We start from the raw sequence: 22,419 nt of genomic DNA, 5'->3' as shown, positions 1-22,419 counted from the left end.
TGTCTGATTCCATGAGTATTAAAATATGTTTTTCTAATAAACACTTGTCCAATTATGTTTGTTTTCATCATTTCAGGATGAATGCCTTTAACATGGATGATAATACAATAACTGCGATTGCAAAACACGATTAAGGGGAAAGACATACAATAAAATATAGGTTAAAATAGTTCCAAGTCTGTCATTATACAATACTCACACGGCCATGTGTGTGTGTGTGTGTGTATGTTGTTGGTGACTTTTAATTGTTCCTTTTCTTTGGGAAGATTCGTTTGGCTCTCAGACTACTGACGCCTCATTAATTAAAGTTGGAATGCATTTGTGCACAGAGGAGCGTCTGTGGATGTTGTGTCCCATCGCTTTCATTGTTGTCACAATACGAAGGGATTATTTCAGGGCCTGTAAAGACAATTTGATGACCAATAACTATGTCAAAACACACATTGGCATGTCAGAATTGTATTGAGATAGACCATGTGTTTCTGTGATGCTTTTTTATTGTTTCGTGCCAGCAGCATGTTAACATTTCTGGAAGTGGACTTGTAACTGAAACATTGCTAATTAAAACCATAAGATCATCAGGTAAGTGGGACCAAATAAATTAAATCTTCACATCCAGAAAAACTATTTAGCTGCTCATTGCACAAAGGAAAAACTGCACATCTTGCAAGTCTGGATGTTAAAATGCAGTGGTGACAATGATCTAAATACAAGTACTCAAGTACTGTACTTACTTAATATTTCCAGGCACAACTACTTTAGCATCACCACTTTAGATTTATTTCTGCTTCTACTCCACTACATTGCAGAGTGAGATATTGCACTTTTCACGTCACAACATTTATTCAAGAGCTCCTTTTTCAGATTAAATGCAGTTTACATATATAATTAACAATTAGCCAATGATATGTTATAACAGTGACGATAGCCACTCTGTATTATGAGTATTTCTTTAGTTTTGATAGGCTACTTTAACTATAATTTGTTTTGCGAAATACAGAAAAAAAATCTGGAATGCATGACTTGTACTTTTTTGTACAATTGTACAATTTTTAAACTGTGATATTGCTTCTTTTGCATAAGTAAATTGTTTGAATATTTCTTCTACCACTGTTAAAGTGTGAATTGTAAGGTAGGATATAAAAAAAATAAACAGTGTCGAAGGAGCATCCCTGTGTGAGTCGTGCCACACCTCCCAGCGCCGTTACCGCAGCAGCGGCGGCGGCGGTGGTGGTGTGATCACGTGACGCCTGCATTTCCGACACAACAATACAACGTTGGTCTGCATTCACGCTCCCACTCTTTCCCCCCCTCCCTCTCGGTATGGCGGACGGCGAGAGGTCCCCGTTACTATCGGATCTGGGAGATGGTGGTCTTGGCAGCGGCAACGGCGGGGTGTCTCCCGGTGCAGCGCCCTACGGTGTGCCCATCAAACCACAGAGTGAGTATCCATGGTGTCCTCTCTCCTCCAGCCTCAATTAGCCTAGCTGACGTTAGCCGCTAACGTTGTGCCAACTAGCCAACCTAGCAACCGTTACACATTAGCTTTGGTAGCGTTAGCTAGCTAGCTAGCTCTACTGAGCACCGGCAAAACCACGCGCTAAGCTTTAGGTTTGCAGCTCAGTAATGTCATCACAACAAATATATTTAATTCACGTTTCCTGACGCACATTTATGATTATATTTTAACAGATGTACGGTGGCCACTGTGTTAGCATTAGCTAGGTAACTGTACCGCTTAGCTAGCTAGCTAGCATCTGAGAAACACCTGATTTGATTGACACACGAGACAGCCAATAAGGAGGCTGGTGAGGGATGCTGCGACCAATGACAGCTCTCATTGGGAGGGACTGTCGGTAAATACGGTAATGGAAGATGTATGGCTCCTAATTGTGTTTGATTTAGGAAACTGTTGTGTTCTGTCTGGCTGCTAACAATGTAGATCAGTTGCATCTGGTTTCTAGATTAAACTATCTCACTCACTACCTCATTCCTCATCAGATTTCTGTCCCTCTCTAATACTAGACTCCTATTTGTTGAGACTAACCCCAATCGGCATTCCAAGAGTGTTTTTCTTATAAAGCTCCTTTCAGTCCACCTCGAGACTAAATCTTATTAACTTGTTAATCGCAACGTAAGAGGTTACTTGTCACGGGAATTTAGGCCTTTTTTTTTTTCAGTCCATTGCACAACCCCTGTAATTGTGTTCCCTCAACAATCCCTTCATTTGTTACTGGTCGGACTACTTTTGCATTCACCATTTTCTCCCTTCCTTGCCTCTCCCTCCCTCTCTCCAGGCTTCCCTCCGTTCCCCAGCCCGACTCAGCCCTCGGTGCTCCTGGGGGAGGACCCGCCGCCCTACTCCCCTCTCACCTCCCCGGAGAGTGGCAGTGCACCTGTTATCAGCTGCAGGGTGTGTCAGAGCCTGATCTCCGTGGAGGGAAAGATCCACCAACATGTGGTGAAGTGCGGCGTTTGCAATGAAGCTACGGTATGTTTATCAAAGTAACGCACGCAAAGCTTTTTCACGTCACACAGACTGGGCCTACAAAAGACAAATTAATGATTAACTTTCATCAAAAAGACACCTGTTGAAAAAATACATATTGTATCCATAAAGAATAACAGAATTCAACTTAGTTATTGTACACAGACACACACTTAAGACTGGGGCACTGACACTTGAGAGGCATTTCTTGGCCCGTTTACAGCGACTATGCATTAGCATGTTCATCGTGTTTCACACTGTCCTCGTCAAACTCAACACAACTCTCTCAAGCAGGCGGGTCTTCCAGCTTTGGCGTTATCTCATATGGGATCAGTTTATCTCCCGTCTGTACTGCACTGAAAGACACATTCATGCACAAATACATGACCAGTATCGTACTTTAAAGGGTTGTTTCACACACATTACAAGAACACATGTTCTCTCATAAGCTTCTCGTGGTGTCTACCCACACAGCAGCCTTTGAGATGTGTGTCTCTAAGATTTCTGCCTCCGTCTCAGTACAATGGAGGTGAATGTCATTTTGTTTTTGGGACTCAAAGCAATGAAAATGCATCTGTTTCCAGAATCGGCGTCCTCATTACTCTGGATAATCCACAGAGCTCACAGTGAGGTCACTAATGGTCCCTATAATCCGTCTGGAAATGGTTTTTGGTAGAAAGTTGATTTTAGAAAGCATTTTTTTTTTTGGGTCAAACCAACCCTTAAATGTGCTGGCTATAGTTTTTGCTGTAGGTCCTCTTCCAGATGTTAGCTACAGGTTTATGACGTGAAGTCGGTGTAGACAACTCACAGGATACACAACATGAATATTTAACACCTGTACCATGGTTTTCTGATCTCTCGGGCCCGTTTGATGTTGTGAAGTCTAGTCAGTGTTGTGTGAAATGCTACGCTCCTACAAATATTTTGTAAGCCCTTCGCGAGTCAATCAGGTAGACGAGATTTGGACTGAAAGCTCATGTAAGTGTTTGATTTATTAATGCCAGCGGTCAGAATGAACCACCGAGACTCGGAGAAAAAGCCGCTACTTCAGCGCCATGGATATATATATATATATATATATATATATATATATATATATATATATATATATATATATATATATTATTTATTTTATTTGTATCAAAGCACAGAGAGAGACACTTCTGAAACGAGCCGTGTCACGTCTGGTGGAGTCACAAGTATTGTCTAGTCTACTAATTTGCACTAATGCAGTCAGGAGGCCCTCTCAGAGAAATGGATCTAAACGATTGAGCCGTTAGGAGAGTTGAGCTGAAGATAAAACGCGTTAAATGAGCTCCTCTGTTGTGCGTCAGCGGCGATGCAGATCGGTGTACAGATGGAAGTTGAAATGTGAAATATGTCCAGATGTACCGACTGGCAAAATGAGCCATTCACAGACGGAGGGAACATATGTACATGTGCAGAAATATGTCCAGGGTGTGCAAAAAGACACCGTTGGACACAACCTACGGAGAATACACTGAAATTGGGTTCATCGCCGGCATCACAGATGGAGGTTGCATCGTACAGAAGCTGGTTAAGACTCTTGTATTGGCTCCAATCCAAAGATTTGTATCAGAAAGTGGACATGAGGCGAAGCATAGGTTTGATCTACAGGCTCTGTGTTTGTGCGTCAGTCTTCTGTTGTTAATGAGCCTGATGAACGAGTCGTGTAGCTTTTAATTCAACAAATAGCGTGAGAAAACAATCAGCGGTTAACAATTCTACATTTCACCGCTGTTAATGTGGGAACGTTCACCAGGCAGAACGTCTCTTCTCTCTCTCTCGCAGTCGCTCAGTCGTAGCGACGCGGGACCAGCTGACCGAGCAGAAGCAGCGATTTATACATCGAGACGCCGCGTTCACAGAGAACATCGCTCGAGTTAAAAGGTTGCGGGAAAGATCACTTTCCTGCAGCGGCGCGCTATTTTGTTTAAATTAATCCAATTTTTGTTTTAAAATGGGCAGAATAACAGAAACACCTGTCAGCATAATGATATACATTTCAGCAGCAGCCTCCAGAATGTCCTTACAAGCTCCATGAAGGTGGGATTTATAGCAGGACTGTAGTGTTAGACTGGGCTAAAAGTAATTTAAATGTTGACAGTGACAAATCTCAATATTACAGTCATTTTAATAAGTAAAGGTGACTGAAATGTGACAATCCCCTGTGTAATGACTACATGTAATATTAGCCTTTCCCTCCCTGTCATTACCTCCCTCCCCTCCAGTGCAGAGACAACCTCCCCTCCCACAGCTGTTGTAAGTGATATTGATGACGGCTCACAGTACTCAATCTGGTCTGGTTAGTCAGAGTTTAATGGCGCAGTGGAGAGAGCCATCAGCAGGACACTCTGCTGGGTCCAGAGCAAGGCGCGTTATTAGTATAGCTGTGAGTGTTTGTAGTTTATGTGCCGGACGGCTGATTCTGGCCTCGTGAGATGACACAAAGTCGGCTGCACCAACGGGACCTGGTCGTTAAAAACAATCTGTGATTTATAGGAATATTGGATGATTGGACATGCATCAAGCCACTTATTCAGATATATTATGTGAATACTAAATACTGCCGAGCGTACAGCAACAAAAACCTTCTGATGCTCTGTAGCAGCCGACTGTACGGGACCACGTCTTATCGTATGCAAGTCTCACTTTTGATGCCTTTTTTTTTTTGTATTTTCCCTAATATTGATGTTGGGGTGCATCGCTAGAAACACCTGTTGCTTTGCCGAAATCTTTCACAGAGCCTTTTTGGTGCCGCAATAATACATTGAAAGCGTTTCCTGCAAAGAATGAGCGCTCGATGCTCGATGGGTCAGTTCAAGTCTTAAATCACCTATTTAATATTACTAAAATAATAGTGGTATGATGACTCTGTTCAGAAAGGGGCAGCTCCTTGAACCAATAGGGTCACGGAGCGCCACCGGCATCATGAAAACGGTCCCTTGATTCCGTGCCCGCAACTGCAGTACAGCAACTTTCTAATATCTCCCAGAATACTTCTCTCTCTCCCTCTCCCTCAAGTGGTATCGGTTAATTCTCATCCGTCAAGAATAATTGGCTTGTTATCTACTCCCTTTCTAATTCGTCGTTCTGCTGTCTTCTTATCTCCTCCTCCTGTGCGCCTCCACGTCTCCCTCCGCAGCCCATTAAGAACGCCCCAGCAGGGAAGAAGTACGTTCGCTGCCCCTGCAACTGTCTGCTCATCTGCAAAGTCACTTCCCAGAGGATCGCCTGTCCCCGGCCATATTGGTGAGAGATTCTTTTCCGTGTGTGTGTGTGTGTGTGTGTGTGTGTGTGTGTGTGTGTGTGTGTGTGTGTGTGTGTGTGTGTGTGTGTGTGTGTGTGTGTGTGTGTGTGTGTGTGTGTGTGTGTGTGTGTGTGTGTGTGTGTGTGTGTGTGTGTGTGTGTTGGAGAGAGAGAAGCGAAGCAGAGGAAACAAGGTGCAGTGGGAGCAGCAGTCCCCTCAATTAAGACTGTGCTGCTGGCGCAGTTTGCATGCGGTGCTCAGTGAGTCGGATGAGGAAGTAGCCGCCTCATTAGAACGGCCTCATCACGCGCTTCACTTCTGCACACCGTCCGTTGCTACGACGGCGTGGGGTAGTATGCTGTATGTATGCTGTGTTATGTTGGGCCACATTTTAATTGAGGTTTCATTTTCAATCTGCACCTTGCAGCTCAATATCACATCATTTATTTTTGCACGTAGCTGCTTTAATTATGAGATAAATTCCTGCTACTGACCAAATGCATAGCAAATTAATTTACATACATACTCAGGTGAAAGTAGTTATAATAATGAGTTATAATAAATGTCCTTTTTTTTTTTTTTTTTTTTTTTATAAATGTTCCAGTCCATAAAGACGTCGGTTGCTAGAAGTTCAAATACAGTTTGGGAAAGAAAAGTTTCCGTCGTCCGTCTGTCAGGAAATGAGCGAAACAAAAAGCCATAAAGCGCTGTTTACAGGCCAAACAGATGTGTTGGATTGTTTAATGTAAAACAAGCAGAAGGCTGGTTTCAGTGTCTGTAAATGAACGGCTTTGGCAGCTCATCTGAACATCGTGCTGCTGCTGCTGCTGCTGCTGCTGCTGCTGCTGCTTTGTGAGGCTGGTGAACAGAGATACTGGTCCTCCTTTTCTTTTTACGCCCGAGGTAGAAAATGTGCAACACCGACATTTTTAGCCATCTTTTTTTTTTTCTTTTTTTTTGGAGGGTTAATTTTCTGCTGCTGCATAATTCTAAACTGTGCATCACAAAATCTGTTGTTCTAGTGATCTGCAGCACATAATTCATCTGTCAGCTTCAGTGCTGATCATAAGTCTGAGGGCTAATTAGAGTCAAAACTCCTTTTGTCATAAATGCACAAAGAAATTAGTGTTTTTTTTTCAAACCAAATGACATATCCTCATATCTTTAAAAAGAAAAACATATTTCACAACTTACTCATAAAGCAGTAATTTGCTTTGAAATTATCGCACATTACAACTCTTTAGGAACAAAGCAGCAATCTTATCCCCAAAAGGAGTTTTTTTGAAGACATTGTCTCTGAACTGTGTGTGTATTTATTGTATCACAGGTATTCTTTAGATTAAAAGAGACGCTGCTCTTTGTTTTCACAACATAATTTAATTTTCATATCCTGCACGTTTCTCCTGGTGCGTCTAAAACGCGTGGGGAAACATCAGCCGTGCTGCTCTTCATCCTTTCATCCAAGCTGCTCTTGGGAGGGCGCTGTGTTGTCGCTGCAATGATGAAGAAGTTGCCGTAAATTAGCAGTCGGCCTCACTGACTCGCCTCGACGAAGACGTTTCCAGCAGCGTGAATCCCTCACAGCGGCTCCGCTGCTCCGTTTGTCTGGTCGACCTCTCGACCTTTTACGAAAGAAATTAGAGCCGTCCGCTGCCGTGATTGGTTGTCCCTCGTCACATGACGCGCGGCTGTGCTCTGCGGGCTCCCAGAAGTTGAACTATTTTTATCTTCGGGGCGCAGCCGTCGCGCCCTGAAGAGTAGTCTCTCTCGGGGAAAAGGTTGTGAGGATTCCTCAGAGGCCGCTCGTCCCGCATCACATGTCTCTGGAGGGTTCACCTCCTCCGTCTCTGTTTAGCATTCCGTTCAGACACGCCGACTAAAGCGGACGCGTCTCCGTGCTGCCGCCTGATCAGGGATTCTGAGCGACCGCGGCAGTCTGAGGAGGAAGTTGATTAAAGAAAAGCAGTCTTAATGATAATGAGAAGATTGGCTCCTGATGAATCCCCAAAAAAGTGAAACTTGTTGTCAGCCTTTCCACACACCGACGCCTCGGGCGCCGCTAATTAGCTTGCACTTAACGCTGAGCGATATATCTTGAGTAGGCTGTGGTGTGAATGTTCATTTTCTGTCTGTGTCTCTTCTAGTAAGAGGATAATTAATCTGGGTCCGGTTCATCCTGGTCCGGCCAGTCCTGATCCCCAGCCGGCGGGGGCCCGGGTCTCCTGCGGACACTGCAGCAACACCTTCCTGGTACCACACTCACTCCGTTCCAACAGAATAATGTTCAGCGCATTCATGTCATGAAGTACCCACAGGGTTTAGGGTCACAACACAGACACAGTTCAGCTTTTTTTTGGGGGGTGTTTTGCGTTATTTGCTTTCTTGCTGAGCGTTTAGATGAGAAGATTGATTCCACTCTCACGTCTGTCTGTCACACACACACACACACACACACACACACACACACACACACACAGCCACCAGCGGGCTGGCTCAGCTGGCTTTAGGCTTTCAGACGGACATGAAAGTGGTATTGATCATCTGATTTCACTATTAGCTAAAAAACCAAAACTTTTCCCATAAAGGTCTACTAACTCGCTTTTTTTTTTACTTCTGTTTCTTTTTCCTTTCTTAAAACAAAATCTAATTCATTTTCTCTTCCCGACTTCATAGGTTATTCAAATCTATATTGCTAAAATAACCAAAACAGTGGCATAAAACAACATGTCTTGATCGCTCTAATCAGCCTCAGAACAGTTTACTAAGTCTCTGTCACAGGTCCCTCTACGACCTCTTTCAATGATATATACATCAAGATCCGTTTCAAAGCGCTGATGAGCAGGTGATGCATTCCTATGTACAGTAGCTGAATCATAAAACTGCTGTGGAGTGAAGCTTTTAGCGCTTGTCCGCTGAAATACCTGGTGACACTTTCAGTAGGCCTGCGAGGTATTTGTTGTGAAATGTACTGTAGCGCAGCCAGAGCGGTGAATTATTGAAAAGCCCCCAAAAAACATCTTTGCACCGGGCCAAGTAAATGTTGAGTTATCGGTGCGGATCAATACGCCTGTGAACTCCGCGCTGATATATAGGAGCCATTTGGTGCTGCAGAATAATTTGAACTCGCTGCTCTTTAACAATGTGTGCGACGGGTAAAGATGGTGTGGATATATATTTATATTTATATATATATATATATATATATATATATATATATATATATATATATATATATATATATATATATATATATATATACGACCGAAGAGAGGAGGGCGGGGAGAATGGAGTTAGACGTTGGACGGATGATTGAGGGTGTTTAGCATTCAGGCGGACCTTTGCTGCCTGCTCAAAGACAGGGAGGCAGAATGAAAATACTAATCTGTGCCCCGGGTGGCGGTGCAGTGATCCTTTAGTCGCAGATCTACCGATAATGTTCCCTGTGCTTCCAATACAGAGTGTTTTCTTTCTCAAAACAAGACGAATGCTCAGCATGCACAGTGTATTCTGCTCTGCAGGCTTTACAAATGTATAACCCCCCCCCCCCCCCCCCCCCCCCCCCCCAACGTTAGCGAGGGAATAAACGTCTGCAGCCTGAGAGAAGACTATTTCTCTTTGTCATTTTTTTGGCTGGCGCTGAGCACCTGTTGGCAAGAGCGGGGATGTGGTTTTTTTTTTTTTTTTTTTTTTGTGTGTTAACTTTTTTAAAGTGTGTCATCAATCAATGAAGCAGCAGCAGGCGTGTTTATGTAAGACCGCCTGTAATCCCGCAAGGAATTCATTGTAAGTTTGTAAAAATGTATAATATTCTCTTTAAGTCAAAGTCTTTGCCCCTTCAGTGCAGATTTGTACTCACATTGATTTCAATGGGGAATTATTCAGCAAGAAGTCATTTCATTATCAATAGATAATGTATAACCGTAGATGATTTAAGTCATTTATCAAGAAAGAATGTCAAACATTTTGCTTCTTAAACGTGAGGATTGTTGCTTTTCTCCATTTTCTATCAACTGCTTTTTATTCATAGTTTTTCTGTCATTTTACAGACGTAATCTATGAGTCAGCTGCTGTACTCCAGCATGCAGCTTTACACCACCTCCATAAGTCCCTCAGGTCTCTTGTGTGTGTGTGTGTGTGTGTATGTATATATATATATATATATATATATATATAAACAAACAAACCTTCTGGTCAGCACAAACGCATTAAGAAAATAATTCAAAAGCCTTTCAACACTTTGTAAACAAGCCGTGAAGGACACCTCCACATATTTGCACTTCTCTATTTCCTGCACTGCCATCCCTACATTACTTCACCTAATGCATTATAACCCTCCGTGTTAATATAGTAATGCATTACCTTCTGATAGAAATGAACGTTCTTCTGATTCTGAATGTGAACACACTGGTATGTAATGTCCCGGTCGTACTGGTTCGATGTTGATTATGGTTTCTGGCTGCAGCTGAAGGTGGCACGTCTTTGTCTTTTTGTCTTTTGTAATTTCAGTGGACAGAGTTCACAGACCGGACGCTGGCCCGGTGCCCACACTGCAGGAAAGTGTAAGTAGCTGTAAGCAATTCATCCATCACATCCCTTCATCCCCACTGTGCTTCTAACGTTGTAGATTTACACCCTGAGGCGGCCCGCCGAAGCTCCGACGCGGTGAAACCGAGTCACTCGGTGAGCGAGCGGGTCGAGGCTTCGGGGTCTGCAGCAGCAGCAGAGAGTTCACGCGTCTCGGGACGTCATGAGGTTTCTGATCCGTGGGATTTAGCTCCACTTGTGTTTGGTACCTCAGGAGTTTCCTTTGACTTTGCTGCAAACCACATTCCTGCATCACTGTCTGCGTAAGCTTCTTAACACGCGGAGCAAAGTTCACCAGACTTTAGGAGCTGGAGTCAGCCGGCATGTGATGCGTATCAAAAAAGCATTTCAAGTATGGCAAATCTGTGGTATTGCAGGGTTTTTTTTGTTTTTTTTATGCCATAATGGTTTCGGGTTGTTCGTCTGTCCGTCCCATTGTTGTGAACATCTTAGGAACGAACACCTGGAGGGAATTTCTTCAAATTTAGCACAAATTTAGAATCAAGGAAGAACAGATTAGGATTTGGTGGTAGATAAAACTTCAAGTTTAAAGTTTTTACTGTACATTTAGGAGTACTGGAAGCAGGCGTGTTCCTGCAGTCTGTCAGGAACACAGAGTCTTTGAACCTCACATGGTGCTGAGAAGGAGGCGACGTGTGCGTCAGTACACAGGTGGGCCGTGACGGTTTTTATGAACGGCTTTAGTTCAGTCAGATCTGAGGAAAAACCCCAAACCTGGATGGAACTTGGACTCGTGTCTGTATGTTACTTCAGCCCTGAACATTCCATAAAGAGTTTACCTGCTTTGGTTGCAGTAATAAAAAGGTTTTACATTCCCAAAATATAGAAACTAAAATGATTGATTCTGGAGTAACATTAAATGATGTTTTAACCCACATCCTTATTCTGTAATGGGACTTTTTTTCAAATATATTATGACAGGGGGAAACACGGGTGTAAATATTGCAGTTAATAGTGTCTGATTTCTGTTTAGCTGCTCCGGTTTCAGCGTTGTGGCATCATTCATGCTGACTCACTCACTGGGAACATCTTTATTAATAACTGTGCTGCTCCTACTGCGACAACTCAAAACCCCAGCTGTGAAAAAGACTCGTACTTACAGGGTCATATCATTGTGTTGTATTTGATTTAATTTCCTAATCAAATGAACCCCCCCCCCTCTCTCTCCCCCCTCTGTCGGTCCTGCAGCTCCTCCATTGGCCAGAGGTATCCCCGAAGGCGGAGCTTGTGGTGTTTTCTACTCTGCTTGCTATTCAGCATCTCCACCGCTGGGCTGATGGTGAGTGACATCCAGCAGAGGGAGAGCTCTTTCAATTATAAGTCTTAATATGAGATGATCAATAAGTGGCCTGTAGGAATTACGGAAAATAATAACTGTTGTCTCATCTTTTTCAAATCCATCCTCCCTTTTTCCTATTTTATAACATGCAAATTTTAACGATTGCATGTAAAACAAAGGCAGTAGGAAAAAGCAGTCAGATTACAATCTCTAATCTGTAAATTTAACATGGAACAGCTGTAAATTCAGAGTGCAACAGTAGAACTATCTCCCAATCATCGGCAGAGAATATAACCGGGTTACACAGTCGATGCGTTCTGCTTTATAACCAGCAGAGGGTGCAAGACGAGCATGAAACGGCCCCTCACGGTACAGACGCGTTCAACACTAACAGGAGGCAGACGTGCCTGTCAGCACGGAGAACACTTAGCGATGTGCACACGATGAGAATGCTGTATTGACAGCGTTGTGTAGCGGCAGTAAACGCCACACCGTGAGATCAGGTGTTCAATAAAAAAAACAAAAAAAGGTTGTTTTAATTATAAGCACGGCGCAGCAGCACAAGTTTTGACAGTTTTATTCTCCAAGCCGTGTCGGTAAACTTTTATCGGCAACAAGTAACGGATCAAACTTCGCTTCCAGACTGCGTTTAATTAGAGGAATACCGAAGCGACGGTTTTAAAGTACATCGAGGTAGTTAAGAAGATCCATCGCCGTAACAGCTGTGAGCTTCTGGAGCTGCGACGTGTTCCCAACTCAGCAACATGAGCTAATAGAGGCCATTTAAAATGTTAAGCCCCCCGAGAGCAGCTTGAATCATTAAAACTTCACACATCGTTTACAGGAGAAAGAGGGAAGGCATTAACTTAAGGCTGCGGTCTACGTTACTTTTTTTTTTAAGGATATTTGATGTTTTTCTCAGCCTGCGTGATCTGTTTTGATTACCTCGTGGTTCGATTACGGCTGCCGGTCGCGCTCTTTTTAAATAACGATGAAGAGAACATGCAGCGCACGCAAACGCGTACCTGTAACGCACGCGAACGCGTACCTGTAACGCACGCGAACGCGTACCTGTAACGCACGTGAACGCGTACCTGTAACGCACGTGAACGCGTACCTGTAACGCACGTGAACGCGTACCTGTAACGTACACGAACGCGTACCTGTAACGCACGCGAACGCGTACCTGTAACGCACGCAAACGCGTACCTGTAACGTACGCAAACGCGTACCTGTAACGTACACAAACGCGAACCTGTAACATACACAAACGCGTACCTGTAAACCTCATCTGGGCGTCAAGTTCCGGGCTTAAACATTCTAGATAGCGTTAGAGACAGCGCTGTGTGTCATCCAGGAGATCTATTCTATGATATTCCTGATAGCACTTCAACAATTATATATATATATATATATATATATATATATATATATATATATATATATTAGATGGAGAAAAAAAGCCTCTAATAATGTCCCCTAATTCTATTTCGACTTGTTCTCCCCATATTAGCTTTGCTCCAGTGTTGTGACTTTGAAACAGGAATTCATATTTCCATATTCCCCGAAAATCCCTGTGGGTTCTCTCAAAGTCACTTTTACCATCCTCATTAAATAATTTTCTTCGAAGCAGCTGCACACTCAATACTTGATGGCAAAGATATTTTCTCTCTTACCCCGCCCCCCCCCCTCGAGTCACTCTCGAGTATTGAATACTTCTATGGAAATTAGTGCATTTGATGCAACTCGGTGGCGCTGCGTCAGTGTGGTGCAGGTGGATTGATCACAGACCGTGGACACATAATTGAAGGAGTGACTTTAGAGGAGACCGGTTCATCTTTAAAAATCTCTGGAGTCTTGGATGGAACTTTGCACAACTTGCGACAACCTAAATGTGTCGCATAGTAAATGCAAGGACCATTTTAATTGTATCTTTGGCTCCGTGTTTCCTGGTTTGCGTGTTGCGCTGACTCATCACAGTCACCATGACACACTCAGCATCTGATTCTCCCAATCGTCCGTCTAGGCCGGAACGTGGGCGAAGGCTCAGACCTACCAGGGGATCTACGCCTCGTGGGCCGCGCTGCTGCTCCTGGTTCTCGTCACCTTGGCTCGAGCCTTCTACTGGGCCTGCATGAGGGTCAGCCAGCCCCTCCAGAACTTCACATAGAGCCCCCCCCAGCCCCGATGCCGCGCCGCTCCTCTCCTCCCAACCCAACCAGGCAGGAGGAAAGAAAAAACACACACACACACAGAAAAAACAGATTATTTATTGAAATCCAACTCCAGAAAGAGAAGCTTCTCCTCCTTCTGTCTCTCCCCTTTTAGTCAGATATGTTTCTAAAAGTGGATGGCGGTGGCTGTGGCTGCTATATATCTATCGGTAACTATGATGACGCATATAGCCTGATGTACTGTTTATCTGTTCTAATCTCGTGGCCAGTGTGGGGTTCATTTTAACATCACAGTTGACTTTGTTTCGGGGGGGGGGGGGGGGGGGGGGGTGCCGCTCCCTCTTCCAATCCTAATTTGACCATTTGGTTTAGTATTTTAATAAAATGTTCAAACAAGTGATTTTGTGAAAGCGGCGATGAAGTCAGATGAAGCTAACAAATCGATACCAGCAGAGGACGCGTGGCTGCAGGGACACCTGGCCCCCCTTTTGTGAAGCAAAAAGATCAAGTAGGTGTTGAAATGTGTCTGAAAAAATGTAATCCAGCAGCACGTGAAGGTAGGCTACCATGTTTTTTAAACTCAGTGTTTTCTGCTGAATTATCCCCCCTGGGACTGACTTTGATCCAAAGCAGCTTGAAAGCCTTAAAGGAGGTGTGGTAGAAGGATTCAACACACACGCACACGCACACGCACGCACACACACACACACACACACACACACACACACACACACACACACACACACACAACAAAAGGAGGGTGCTCTTTTTTTTAGAGTTTCAACGGCTCACAAACCAGCTTGTCAAAGGCATCCCAGCCTCCCTCTTCAAAGACAGACCTGCTAACCGATTTTCTCCATATTGGTCCGTCTCCTTTTTTTTTTTTCAGCGAAGGAAAACGGTGACAAGCATGCTACTTTTAAAGTTTTGATATTTTGTTCTGGTCCCGTAACCACATCTGTCATCCAAACTATTGTTTACTTTTATACAAACTTTTTTTATTTATTTTTTTTATTGTTCATTTTCCCGTTTTACCTAAATGCCCGTTTTAATTGCGCGCTTCTAATTGACAGATCATGAGCATCAAAATGTGGCACAAGCCTTCCAACCATTTGTAAGAGACCGCTTTTATTACATGCGTCTATATGGTTTTGACCCGGATTGATTTTTGTGCTGCTTGGATTCCCGAAACGGACCAAAAATATGAAACAAAACACGAAGAGGTATTGGCGGTTACAACATTGATATCTGCCTCCTTATACCCACAAAACCCCGAGTAGAAGATGTGTTTTTGGAATTGCTTTCTGTTGTTGGTTGTAAGCTTTCATGCTCTCAAACTGCACTACATATTTGTCTTGGGAGAGGACGAAGCTGAATTTTAAGGGCCTGTTTGTATGTTTTCCTAGCTGAGGTTGAATCTATGAAAGCAAAACAACAGTGGGCTTAAAAATACAGTGCTACAGGCTCCCGATAGCAACCCCAGAAGCTCGGACTGTACATGAAAATGCATCAAAGCTACCAAATAACAAACTGCAATCGGCGTGAAAGCAGCATGTTGCTAAACTGACAGTGTTTTGTATACATTTGGGACAATTCACGGTGAAAATGTGTCCAGTTTTTGTCATTGAAGATGGAGGCCGTTATTGAGCTTTCTAGTTGATTGGTCTACTTTAAGGCCAGTTGGAATATATCCATAAAAGAGGAAAAGCTCTACCAACCACGCAGCCTAATGCCAGTCACAATAGGTCAGTAACATAAACACACCACATGCTACATTCTCACTCATCAAGTCCCATAATGACTTCTCTGTCTGTGGTTCTGAATGTGGTAACATTTCCTTTTCTTTCTTTTTTGATTGTAAATATATTTGTTGTTTATGTACAATGAAATGTGACGAATTATGTTGCGCTCCGAGCTCAACGCTACGGCGGTGATCGCTGCGGACGTTTTGTTTGTTTTAAAGAAGGTTATTTTTGCAACTCTTCACCTGTTACATATTTAATGATTTGAACTACTAACCTAATAAGCCTCTGGACACCCAGTCGTGTCCAAATCTTTAACCACAGAAACACAACATACTCACAAGCAACACAACATTATGACCGAATCTCACACTCAAGCAATGACATTTCTCTCTCTCTCTCTCTCTCTCTCTCTCTCTCTCTCTCTCTCTCTCTCTCTCTCTCTCTCTCTCTCTCTCTCTCTCTCTCTCTCTCTCAAACACAAACACCCAGCACCTTATACAGTAGTGAGAAACACTGCAGACACCAAGTACGATGAGAAGAAGTTACCCTGCTTGACTGAACTGAGGTCGCAAACGGTTCACATGGAAGTGTCATGTTATTTATTATACACGCTGCAAAAAAGGCTACAAATGAGTCATTGATCAAGTCCTAAAATCGTATCTATTGTGGGGAAAAAGTCTGTTATAGAGATAATCTAACTTTCTTCAAGACTGGACCAATGAAATTTTTCTTTTATTTAATTACTACAATGATCCACCAGTTTCAAGTTATGGTCAGTGCATTACATTTTAAGACTGATGGTAAAACAATAAGATTGGAGGACATAGTTGACATGACTTGTTTAAGGAGACCTTTTTTTTTGCAGTTGAGTGATCATGTTTTATCCATGACTGCAAAATGAAATCAATCATGTTAATGCCAATAATCAAGAACCTGGCTGATGCTCTTTTCAGAGTTTGTTTACACACAAATAAAGACATGATGATGTACAAAATGGCTCAAATCAGTTCTTTTTTTATTTACTATAACACAGGATCTGATAACGCCGTGAATGTCGGTCCATATATTTGAGGGGAAAAAAATGTTTTCCCCAATTTAAGGCTTAAAGGCAGGGTTGGTGATCTCGAGAAACTAGCAAGAGCAACTAAAAAAAATTAAAGTAGCTTCCAACACTAGCTCCAAAAGTTGGTAAATATAGTAACGTCCCTTCACCTCCACCAGAACCTCTCTTTCTTTACTTCATGTTCTGCTTTTGTCTTGTTCCTGTGTACACAAATGGTTCCCAACCTTTTTTGTATGATGTAACCCCACAGTCCAATCCAATGAGCTCAAAAATTCAGTATGTTATATTAAATGCATTTTGAAGTTGATGCTATCCAATACTTGGTTATGGTAATGTTTAGCTCAATTTTGGTGAAGTTTGCATTAGTGCAAGCGTACGGTTAGCACTGTTAGCTACAAGCTGCCGGCTCCAGCATCTTCATGTTGAGAGGCAATCAAAATAATCCCAATCTTGTATCTAGTACCTTTTAACTGTTTCAACTGTTAATCCTTTACTTTTAGCCTAATTATTTGTTACTTTAAGCTAACGGTTTCAGACATTTATCCGTTACTTAGAGCTAACGGTTTCAGCCACTTGTCCGTTACTTTAAGCTAACGGTTTCATCCACTTGTCCGTTACTTTAAGCTAACGGTTTCAGACATTTATTCGTTGCTTTAAGCTAACGGTTTCAGCCACTTGTCCGTTACTTTAGTTTAAGCTAACGGTTTCAGCCATTTATCCGTTACTTTAAGCTAACGGTTTCAACCATTTATCCGTTACTTTAAGCTAACTTTTTCAGCCATTTATCCGTTACTTTAAGCTAACGGTTTCAATTTCTCTGCTTGCTTATTAACTAGTTTTGCAACATGCAGAGGTGTTGTTCTGCCTCAAGATGGTGGAGTGTACTGTTCAGTGAACCTATTGTAGTATATTACTATATTATTCTGAATATATTTAAGATCAGCATACACCAATCTAGTCCTGTTTGTGTGTTTGTTTTCACCCGTAGCACGAATATGTGGAAATAGGCTTTAATCCAATCATAAATCCTTTTTTTCTCAAATGAGTTGAGCTGTGCTCCACAATAGTTCCACGTCTGTGTCTACAGAGTAGTTTTGGAAATAATGTCGGTAACTGAAACCTATGATTATAGCTGTCATCCACTCTTAATTGGGATAATTCATAGTTATTAAAATGAGTGAAATCAAACCATTTTTCTTTTTGTTGAACCTAAAGAACACCCCTTCTAGAACCACTCATTTAAAGCTTTGTGCTTTAAAAAAAAAAAAAAAAAAAAAAAAAAAAAGGCCAATTATCCTCAATTTCAAAAAGAAAGAAAAGCTTTATTTTTTTAATTTTGCTTTCCTTTTCCCACAAAATGTTGGAAAGAAGCTCATCTTTTTCTCACACGACTTGGCCCCTGTCGGCCTCTTGAGTTTCATGCGGATATATTTTTTGCCTGGACACAAAGAGATGGAGGGATTAAGGACATTGAGAAACCTTTTAGAAACCACAGCTCCCCGGAGAGCAGCACGAACTAGGGAGGCTGAGAGGCCAGAAAGTGGAAAAAAATAAATAAATAAAAAAGCCCTAGGAAGTGAGGAAGACAATTGGTCCCATAACCTTCTGGTTTTAAGTGAGAGGGCATTCATTTGCTTTTATTCTGTGACACACTCGGCTTCTCTCTCACACGCTGCTGCTCTAAAAGGCCTCAGGTCCATTTTATTGTCTTTTTATTGACTGAAGTTTTTATTCATGACATTATACCACTTTACCTCCTTTGGGAAACGTTGCTGTCTCTGCTCTCCACTTTTGTTCATTCTGCCATGTTGATAGTTTCCCCTTGTGAGATACTTCAGTGACGATTCAGATGATGTGGGACTCGTATACGATGGTGTGAGGCAGGAAGAGAAAAGGAAATCTCATTTGCTGTAAATCTTATTTGTGCCTTTTCCATCACGACAGTCACTACCCGGCAATATAACATTTTTATGCTTTTTGCACATCACTTCACAGCTGAGGGATCTTTTGCTCATTACTATTTGGCTATTATTAGGAAATAATACTGTTTTAATGAGAGTTATTTATCCAACAGCATGACTCAAGCCTTTGAAAATGCAGCAATACAATAAATCCTGTGTTGGAATGGTTTGCATCATCCTCATTTGACAAAGCTTTTTTTTTAAATTATTTTGGATGATTTATGTGTTTCTGATGCAAAGATTCAGAGAGAATTTGGTGTTAATAGAAATCCCTGAAATACTAGATAATAGATAATAGTAATAATAGAATATGTGAGAAAATATGAAGTTGAATTATGGGTTTGCAAAATGGCTGCAGTTCATGTTTTTTCGATGGTTGGCGCGTGCAGCTATACTCAATACTGCTAGCTTACGTAGCGCTACCGAGCTAGCCGCCATACGGTTAGCGGGTGTAGGTTGTTTTTTTTGGTGCCATCTCCCGTTATATTCAACAGAAGACGGACATCTCTACGGCCGATGTCTCCAAAACTAGGCACCTCGCAACAAATCTTGATTTATAAATAGCAGTACAGGTAAGAAGAAAAATACGTAGTTTTTGATTTGGGGGTGAACTGTCTCTTTAAATAACGTTTTTAGTTACTTGTCCTTTACTTGAGTATTTCCATTTTATGCAATGTGCTTCTACTTAAGTACATTTAAGAAGCAAATATTGTACTTTTTACTCCACTGTATGTATTTGACAGTTAATAGTTACATTGCATATTCTGATTAATATAAAATATACCATCAACTACTAAATTATTATATATTGAGTACATAAAGTAGTTCAAATTAGCCAGTACCAGCAGCAGCATCAATGATTATAGTTCAATAATCTATAATATTCTGAAATGGACCATTCTGCACATGAGTACTGATGTATTTATACACTGAAGTATTACTACTTTTACATCAGTAAAACATCCGTGTTCTTCTTCCACCCCTGCTCAAAGCGGTTTATCCTGATACAATCAATTATTTTCTTCTCTCTGCTGCCTCTGTTTTATTGCTTTACATGTATTAACGGAGCTCAATCAAACCAAAGCGCGCGCGCGCACACACACACACACACACACACACACACACACACACACACACACACACACACACACACACACACTCTGAATGTCTCTCTCACACACTCACAGAGCTCCTCTTGCACAGAGTCAGTAAATATTGCAGCAGTAAGAAATAAAAAAAGAAAAAGAAAAGGGCAGCGACTTGCTAAAGCCTTGATCCCTCTTACTTCTAACAGGATTTGACCCTTAAGTCCCGGAGCATGACCCTCATCTGCTGCAACACTATCATCCTGTTTAACATACACTCTCACTATTGTCCTCCTGACACACACACACATTTAGTGGCCCTAAAACACACACACACACACACACACACACACACACACACACACACACACACACACACACACACACACACACACACACACACACACACACACACAAGGACACATTTGAGGGCCCCCCAAAACCATCGCTGCACTCCTTCCCGTCCTCCCACACGTACACACTCACACATGCACCCACTGTACTGTGTGATGTAACACCGCTTAATTTTACGCATAACATGCAACCTGATGGCTCCAGCTAAATGTAAATCGTGGAAAAGAAGAAGGAAAAAAAAAAAGCGCTCCTGGCACCACAAAGAAAGAAGGAGCGAAATAAGGAGCTGATGAGGAAGGAGGGAGGAAGATGATGAAGAGGTGGTGGTGTCTGAGGAGGAAGGGAGGCCGGGGGGGAGGGGGGGGGGAGGTTAACTCGCTGCAAGAGGATGATACGATTGAGTGAGTGAGAAAGAGAGAGAGATGAAGGGAGAAGAGAGAGGATGAGAGGATGCAGGGAGACGAAGGAGAGGAGAGATTGAGCAGGCAGCTAAGCACCAGATTAAACTCCGGGGTCGTCAGCTGTAAAACAAACAGTCCTTTTAGTGGGGATCAAATCCAGACTTAACCCCCCCCCCCCCCCCCCCCCCCCCTCCTTCTCCTCATCCTCTATCCACACACACACACACACACACACACACACACACACACACACACACACTCACAGAGGAGATAATACCGCTCGCTGAAGGAGAGGGAAAAAAAAGGATGACAATCTCGGTGGAAAGCAAATTCCCGTCTACCTAAATTGCCCCTCAGGGAATGTGAAGTTTGATTATGCCCGGGCACATTCATTATATTTGAGTGTCTGTTGGTGATAGACCGGGCTAATATCTGGCACAGAAACGCTACAGAGGAGAGTTTTGTTTTTTTCTTTCTTCCCCTCTTACAACTCTCGTGTTTATATTACATCTTTACAGTAATATTCCCCTGAGAACGGCGCCCGCCTCAATATTCAGCCCGTTTGTTTAAATCTCTCTCTCTGTCACCTGGCTTTGGATGCTGCCTGAGCGGCTCCATCAGTCCGAAGGCTCAATTTCAAAACTGTCAGCTTTTATGCTCACTGTGAGGCCTCTTCCTTTGTTGTGTGTGTGTGTGTGTGTGTGTGTGTGTGTGTGTGTGTGTGTGTGAATCCATGAGCACCAGCAGTGTTTTTATTCTCTGTGTGTGTTCTCCTTGTACTGCTATCTCTGAGAGCACCAATTTGAGTTTTAGTGGTAGAGATTAGGAGCGTTTTTTTTTTTTTGGAGAGCGAGGATATTTTTGCAGGTCTCTCCTCGCCGCTTCAAAGGGCGGATTGAGGATCGTATCGATCTCCACACGATGTCCTCTCTGGAGCTTTTAACTGTATCACGCGGCCTTCATCATCAGCGGGCGTTTGCTCAGCGTAGATTGCCAAGAATCGTTTTAATCGCGTCCGTGTTGTGTTGAATTGTTCATCTTGAAAACTACAACAACGGAGGAAACAAACTTGTTCTCCAACTGAGCCTCTGCTGATAAAGAAGTGCGTTTTGGGATTGTTAGAGCTGTAGTTGCTCAACCATTCCTGTATATTTCCTGTTTGCAGCCTCATAAAAATATTGATTTGAGTAATCCATCACAGTGAAGAGCCGGCTTGTTCTTCTTCTCAAAATCCCTGCATTGTTACATGGTGTAGTTCTCACTCCAATAATATAACCAACTAAAATCAATGCAGGCTGAATGTCGACTTTGATGGATTACATAAATTCCAAGAGTCTGCTAATTGATCTTCATGCCATATTTAGCTTAATATAAACCCAAGGCCTCCCACGGCATGAAAACATGGCTTTCAAAATCATCATCAGTGACATAAAGTACTCTAAATATGTTATAGACGGGCAAAAACATGCAAAATCAATGCTACGGTCTATAAAGATTTAAAGCTAGAGGCTAGGATACGCACGATATCGATAGCGGTCCTCACAAGTATCCAAATGTATAGGCCTGTGTGTGTGTGTGTGTGTGTGTGTGTGTGTGTGTGTGTGTGTGTGTGTGTGTGTGTGTGTGTTTGGTTCCAGGCTTTTTGCATGTGACCCAGGGTCCCCAGGCTGCTAAAAGCCCAACATTCAACTCAATTAGCGGCATACATAATTGATAGCTGTCTGGGAGAGTATTTGTATTTACACTGGAATTAAAAGCCTCCGGTGTCAGCTATCGCATCTGAGAGGCTAAGTGTGTGTGTGTGTGTGTGTGTGTGTTCTAGGGGGCGAATGTATAGGGATGCATGTATATAATAAGCCTAAATGGATTGCTGCTGGGAGCTTCCCTGTCTGTCTCCTCCTCAGCCGCAGTGAAAACTAAATCACAGATAACCCACCTACAAACACAGCAGCAGCTCTGTGTCTGAGTTAAGTCGTCCACAGTGATCCCG

The 22,419-nt window shown here is 42.6% G+C and overlaps 1 protein-coding gene across 1 annotated transcript; it reads left to right on the top strand.

The window, feature by feature from the left end:
* The first annotated feature begins 1,270 nt into the window (after window positions 1-1,270).
* Window positions 1,271-14,124, top strand: pip4p1a (phosphatidylinositol-4,5-bisphosphate 4-phosphatase 1a). The gene is made up of 7 exons (XM_068734799.1): window positions 1,271-1,441; window positions 2,298-2,491; window positions 5,658-5,764; window positions 7,907-8,012; window positions 10,269-10,321; window positions 11,556-11,646; window positions 13,673-14,124. Exons 1-7 carry the CDS (start codon window positions 1,324-1,326, stop codon window positions 13,814-13,816), a joined length of 813 nt encoding a protein of 270 aa, XP_068590900.1. The 5' UTR covers window positions 1,271-1,323; the 3' UTR covers window positions 13,817-14,124.
* Window positions 14,125-22,419: the final 8,295 nt, after the last annotated feature.

Source organism: Cebidichthys violaceus, unplaced genomic scaffold (assembly GCF_023349555.1).
Source record: "Cebidichthys violaceus isolate CVI_PGR_0920_01 unplaced genomic scaffold, fCebVio1.0.p SCAF_67, whole genome shotgun sequence".
NCBI lineage: Eukaryota > Metazoa > Chordata > Actinopteri > Perciformes > Stichaeidae > Cebidichthys > Cebidichthys violaceus.
The sequence above is the reverse complement of the archived record's forward strand: the minus strand, read 5'-3'. Positions and strand labels throughout refer to the sequence as shown.

Bases quoted from the DNA above. Each gene is read 5' to 3' on its own strand.
- pip4p1a (XM_068734799.1), top strand. From the start codon at position 1,324: ATGGCGGACGGCGAGAGGTCCCCGTTACTATCGGATCTGGGAGATGGT. The intron at 1,442-2,297 runs GTGAGTATCCAT...CCCTCTCTCCAG, and splicing joins TGTGCCCATCAAACCACAGA to GCTTCCCTCCGTTCCCCAGC. The intron at 11,647-13,672 runs GTGAGTGACATC...TCGTCCGTCTAG, and splicing joins TCTCCACCGCTGGGCTGATG to GCCGGAACGTGGGCGAAGGC.